The 6,741-nt window shown below is 40.0% G+C and overlaps 1 protein-coding gene across 4 annotated transcripts in view; it reads left to right on the top strand.

Annotated features, from left to right (window-relative positions):
* Positions 1 to 3,084: 3,084 nt before the first annotated feature.
* LOC125035174 overlaps positions 3,085 to 6,741 on the top strand; it is an 8,993-nt gene continuing 5,336 nt past the window's right edge. The window contains exons 1-3 of one of the 4 annotated variants that reach the window (XM_047627393.1): positions 3,267 to 3,282; positions 4,387 to 4,504; positions 5,057 to 5,338. In XM_047627393.1, coding sequence (XP_047483349.1) covers positions 5,073 to 5,338 — 266 coding nt within the window. In that variant the 5' untranslated portion in view covers positions 3,267 to 3,282; positions 4,387 to 4,504; positions 5,057 to 5,072. Of the gene's footprint in view, positions 3,150 to 3,229; positions 3,283 to 4,019; positions 4,301 to 4,386; positions 4,505 to 5,056; positions 5,339 to 6,741 lie in introns of those variants that run through there. The other 3 variants (XM_047627395.1, XM_047627392.1, XM_047627391.1) reach the window with 3 other exon arrangements.

Genomic DNA, 6,741 nt, shown 5'->3' with positions numbered 1-6,741 from the left:
CTAACTGACCTTGATGGGCAGCATTATTATTTTACTATTTTTTATTTATATTTTATGTATACATGTAACAAACTTAAAAACAAATTATATACAAAATAGAAACAGCTATGAATTACGTACCTCATCTCTCCGGAAGTAGCCGTGACTAAGCTCGTCACGAATACCCCTCCTCTAGTTGTTAGTCTCTCCTCTAACAACTATTAAAAAGAGCACAGAATAATCCATCGTAATAATCTCCGACACCTGGACTCCCGGCCCAGAAAAGCACTCCCCTTACCAAAGCTATCAGCAGGAGTCTGTTCATCTCGTTGCGTGACCGTCTGAAGAGATTCTATCTCTCTCTCTCTTCCGCTCTTTTCGACTCCCGTCGCCGCGCGTGCGCAGACGGAGTACCTCCTCAACGATGCACGACGATCTTCGTCTGTATTGAACTTTATTTCGTCGTCTTACGACATTGTATATACATATACGTATATATATATATGTGTGTATATATATATGTATATATATGTACATATATGTGCGTGTGTGTGTGTGTGTTTGTTAATTAAAACACATATACACACATACACAAATTGTATATATATATATATATATATATATATATGTATATTACATATATAAATATATATATATATATATATATATATATATATATATATGAGAGGGATGGAGTTCATATGAAAAACTAATTACTCTCCCTGATGTTCCAGGAGATTCAGGCTCTTGTTTTGTTTTGATTATATGAACGATCACTCCCATGATTTTTTGTTCTCTGTTCGGCCGATCATTACAAGTAGGATAAAGGAAAGAATCTTACTGTTTACTGTCTGCGATGTGCGGAACTTTAAAACACACTTGTAACACGGGGGGGGGTTGAAACACACAAGTAACACGGGGGTGAAACACACTAGTAACACGGGGGGTGAAACACACTAGTAACACGGGGGGTGAAACACACTAGTAACACGGGGGGTGAAACACACTAGTAACACGGGGGGTGAAACACACTTGTAACACGGAGGGGAAACACACTTGTAACACGGGGGGTGAAACACACTAGTAACACGGGGGGTGAAACAGTCACGTCGAACATAGTCACAATATAACACTGCGCACTGTAAGTCACTCTTAGTTCGCATTCATAGTTCGTTTGACGCGCTTGCTTTTCTTTCCGTGACGTGGAGGAAGACGAGGAGATGCTGGTATCTCGATGTCCCTGGCAGCCCCGACAACCTCGTAGAGTAAGTAGAGCCTCGTCTGCGGGCAAAGAGGTGGGCGATAGTCGTGCACCGTGAGGTACGTGAGCTATGGCCCACACGCCGGTGGGCCATAGCTCCGTACCTTTAGGGCCTCCTGCTGCTCCAAGAGCCTCCACAGTTCAGCCTAGGACTGCAAGGTACCTAGTTTCCATGGGTGGCCACGAGGAGGCACTGTAGAAGTCTTGATGATGGAGAGGCTATGAGCTGGCAGGGGAGTCTTATGCATAGCTGCTCCCTTTTTCGCACCAGGCTAGCCAGCGGTGGCAGCTGAAAGCGGGAAGGCATGCAAGCAAGCACTTAACGCTAACTAGGCTACCACACCATCGCTTCACATCATCCCGGCTAGGCGTATTTGCTACTAAGGGGGTCCAGTGGGCGTAGCTTCCTGGCTAGGCGCATTTCATACCACGGGGGCCAGAGGGCGTAGCCCCCTAGCTAGGCGTATATACTACCAAGGAGGTCCAATTTAAGCCTGTTTTACCCCGTAATTTCCTTGATCTACTTCATGCCCTCCCCTGCTATCGGGACTTATCAAATCACATCAAGATTGTCGGCTGGAGAATGCGACGGAGATTATCATCAGATTCGTTTTCATCGCACCAGAACAAATCTGATGATATAAATTAACCAAAAATAACATCTTTGGAAGCCCAGGAAATGGATGAAGAAAAGTAAAGAAGATAGCTGAGAAGAACAACTAGTGTAAAGAGTGACAGGTTGGAGTACCTGGACATTTTGGTAAATGTATGTTTATTTTATTGTAAAAGTGTAATGATTTATGATTCATAATGTCAACTAAAATGTGTAAGCTCTTTAAGTGTTTTGATATTACCCCTTCTCTCAGTTACCTCTAAGGCTGAAGTTAGATCATAAATAACCTGTATAATTCTTCTTCATTTATGGTGTGCCCCTATGAATAAAATATTTGAGTGGTTCCCAGAGGGCGCTACAACCCTTCCTAATCAACCGCGGTTCGGCGTGCTATCACTTGTGCAACGGGGGCGACTTCCCCTATGACACCTGCGTTTGACTTCTCAAGGCGATACGTCGTTTTCTAGGCTCGAGCCAGCAGTCAGAGCGCAGGCATTTTTACGACCGCCGCGACGGGGAATTGAACTCGGGACCACGAGGGTCGGAGTCCAGTGTTATGTGCATGTATATATGTATGTATATATATATTTATATATATGTGTGTGTGTGTGTGTGTAGGTATGTGTATGTGTATTTGTACGTGCTTGTATGTGTGTCTGTTTTGTGTCTGTGTGAGTGTTCTCGCTTGTGTGTGTGTGTGTGTATATATGAATATATATATACACATATATATGTATGTGTGTCTTTGTGTGTCTTTGTGTGTGCTTGTATGTGTGTGTTTTGTGTGTCTGTGTGTGTGTGTCTGTATATGTGTTTATGTGTGTATACACACATACACACACACACACATATATGTGTATATGTATATCTATATATATACATATATATACATATAGACATATATATGTATATATGTTTATGCACACACACATACACACACACAGGTGTGTGTGTGTGTGTGTGAGTGTGTGTGTGTGTGTGTGTGTGCGCGCGCGCATAAACATATATATATATATATGTATATATATATATTCACACACACATATATTCACACACACAAACACACACACACAGGTGTGTGTGTGTGTGTGTGTGTGTATTTTTATGCAGTTATTACATAAAAAATGAAAAATATCAAAGGAATATCATACAAAGTATAATATAGTGAAGTCTATGCTGAAATATTCATTTTCTTTGGTCATGTACGATATGTTTTCGTTCCTTTGCATTCCTAGATGCTTATATAGTTGTTGTTACTTTATTGCGTATCTGTGAATAGCTACGTAATTATTTGGGGTAAAGTAAAAATAGTTTATTTGAAATGTATTAGTAATAGCCAGAATGGCGCAAAGGAATTTGAGTTTGTTTTAGCTTGAATGTTTGCAGTTTGTCAGCGGATCATTGGAGCTGTTGTTTGATATAAGGAATTGTGTGTGTTTTTCTGAAACTTGTTCTTGTTTTGAGTTTACTTGCCATGCTTAATTAGTGCACCAGCAAAATAGTTGAGAACTTTAGTTTATTTTTACTTTATTTCATGTTACATGCATTGTTATTCAATCAATATATATTCTATAAATGTGGTTTAAGTGTGACTACGTGGCATGTAAATACCAACAAATATTGTCATGCGTTCCATTCTTGCCTTATATTAATTTTATATATAATTTTGTTCCATATTGTTATTCAGGCATCCTTTTGAAATGGTTTGTATGTTTCGATTAATTTGATATTACACTTACGAGTATTAGTGTTTCTTTTCTGATTTATCTTTGTTGAACAAAAACTCAATAACGATTACAATTTATTTTCATTTCTTACTGTGGCTGTTTTCCTTTCATCTTTGTGTACACGTTATTGTGTTTGTGTCATATATATATATACATATATATATATATATATATATATATAAACACACTGTAAGAGGCGCAGAGCCTTAGTACAATGGCTATGTCTGGTTGGGCAGTGATAGTGGTTAAACGGTTTGACTCTTTATTAAGGAAACACAGGAAAGGGAAACACGAGACGCAGTCTTGAAATAAACGCTGAGCGCGGTGTCGCGTGTCCGGCCAGCCAGCTCTGGGAGCGGACTGAAGGGCCAGATGAGGACAGATGTAAGCGTATCTAGGCCCTCGCAGAGGCGATGGTTCTAAATTGACTTAGAACCACGTGGCAAACACTCACGTAGTCTTTTGGTCTAATGGCTTACACAAATCGTGCTTATGTACATACCATACACACATACACATACTAGGGCACTAGAATATCTGTGTGTGTGTGTGTGGGTATCACTTTTAACATCCGCATTCATCTTGAATAGTTAGACACGTCGCCTGGAGAGAGAGAGAGGCGTGGTGGATTACCATAACTGTCTACAGACAAACCGGGACACTACCTGATTTCCAGACGTTCACTTTAAAAATGAAAACAGCGCATTTTCAGTGGAGCAGGTAAAGTCTTTCCTGCAAGACCCCGGTTGAAGCTCAGTTATGAAGTTCGGATACTGTTATCCATTCTCAAGTATTTCTCCACACAGAGAATCAGAAAAACAGATTGCGTTTGCAGCCTCAGTGGCAGGTGGAAGGAAACGCGGTTGGCAGAGGCCTGGAAGCTTGTCCCCGGCCCGCATCCTGCCAACACTGATAACTGCAACTGTAACTTTTAATTTCTCAATATATGAATGATGTTTTTACTCATCTCTTCGCATCTTAGGTTTTCTGTTATCTGTGGCTCAAACTTTTGATTGTCCGTCTCAATATAGTTTGTGTATGCGTGTATAAGTGTCATGTGTGTACACATCAAATTAATTTAAATATATATATGCACACGTGTGTGCGTATGTCTATGTCTGTGTGTGTTATGTGTTCACATCAATTTAGTTTAAATATATAAATACACATATGTGCGTGCGTGTTGTGTCTGTGTGTGCGTGTGTGTGTGTATGTGTGTGTATGTATATCTATCTATATATATATTTATATATGTATGTATATATATGTATATATTAGTGTGTGTGACAAGCTTGTAACATGTCAAGGATTTTCAAATAGTAATGTTTTATTTAAAAATATTAATATTTTCATATTTAAATACCACCACTAAGCTAAGTTCACTACATTACACAGGATCAGTGTAAAAGTAAACATGAAATGTGTAACGAAATCAGAGAGAGAGAGAGAGAAATGACAAACATCTCACCGCCACAGAACTTGCAAGGCAGCCATGAAGGAGCGACGTCTACTACTCGCGACATCCGCGGGGCTGCTGATCATTGTCTTTCTTCGCGTGGCGCTGGAGAAGTCCTTTAGGAGGAGCCCGCCTCCTGCTGTCCTCAAGAGTGCCGTAGAAAACCCGACGTTGAAGGAAAGCTGTTTCGACTACGTGAATTTCACCGCAGAGAACGTCTGCTGCAAGATGCGGAAGTACACGGCGGGGGACGTGCTGCGCTGCGTCGAGGGGTTCAGTGCAGAGCAAAGACTACAACGCAAGTGGGTGTATTACTATCATTAGTAGTAGTAGTAGTTGATCCATAAGAGTTGGCCTGGTAAGCGTGTTAAATCCCGAGGGGAGTGCGTGTCAGCCGTAAGGGCTGATAAAAGGTTGTCAATTGCTTGCCACAGGCAGCCAAGCTATGGTATCATTTGTCTCTTTAAAGGGTTAAAGTATAAAAGGAATTTAACTCACGAATTCTAAAACATTTATTTAAAACAAAGGTGTAAAACTGGTAAAACAAAAACATATTTAAACACTAAACATTAAAACATGTAAAAACTGGTAAAGCACCAAAATGACGTAAAACACTAAAAATGGACGCTAGGAACCAGAACCTAAACATAATAAAAAAGATGCACTCTGTTTCTATTATAAATGGTGAAAACTTAAATACCTCACCTTACTGCCTTTAGGAACCTCGTCCTTATGACCGCAGGGGAAATCACAAGCAACCAACGTCTTTAGCTTCCGCCGGGTATACATCGGCCGCTCTGAGGACGTTACAACCAATAACCCCTTCCCCTACTGCTCAGTTCCCGGGCTAATATAGCCGACTCCCCACCAAGGATTTAATTAGTAGGCTAGTAACTAGCCCCGGGAACGAGCTAACTAACTTCCCCCTCCCTAGATGGCGTGGCATGTGTGCGCAAAAGAAAAGTGGTTTGCTCGACTGTAAGCTTGGGGTTACAAACCCTTACTCCCTATGAAAGTTATTTATTAGTTAAATCTTTAATCCAAGTTAAAAGAGCTAGGCAAGCTTTTACCCCAGCTTTTAAAAGAGTGCGTATACAAAGAGTAAAAGAAAATGGCTATGTTTCCCTTAAAAAACAAAGATAAAATTACATATAAAGTAAAATTCTATCCACGAAAACACATAAAATTACATAAACAATTAATAAAAGGAAGACGTAACATCCTCCACGTGATTCTTCGCGGGTAACTAGGCTCTTCAGGGGAGACTAGTATTCTCAGCGCCCCGGCGCTGTCTGGCTAGGTATGGGTCACTACAGTAGCAATGGATGTAGAAATAATGGTATCAGGAGCAGAAACAGCAGTTGCAGAAGCAGCAGCATTAGTCAGGCAACGTAGTGCATGAACCACCCTATATAGGGTAATCTGTACATTAAGCTTATCTGTCTTCGGGGATAAGCTTAATGTACAGATTACCCTTTTCGGGTAAAGCTTAGGACAAAGAAAACGTGTGTGAAATATAGTTTAAACCGGGATCATTCAGTAAATTTTCTACTTGATTTTTTTTTCCATCCATGGATTTCTATGTTATTAACAATATTATTATTATCATCATTGTCATCATTATTATTATCATTATTATTATTGTTGTTAATTTTTTCTTATTTTACTTCATGACATCTTGCTTAGTAAAGAAGTTAACACAGCT

The sequence above is a fragment of the Penaeus chinensis genome, chromosome 19 (assembly GCF_019202785.1).
Source record: "Penaeus chinensis breed Huanghai No. 1 chromosome 19, ASM1920278v2, whole genome shotgun sequence".
Taxonomy (NCBI): Eukaryota; Metazoa; Arthropoda; class Malacostraca; order Decapoda; family Penaeidae; genus Penaeus; species Penaeus chinensis.
The sequence above is the reverse complement of the archived record's forward strand: the minus strand, read 5'-3'. Positions and strand labels throughout refer to the sequence as shown.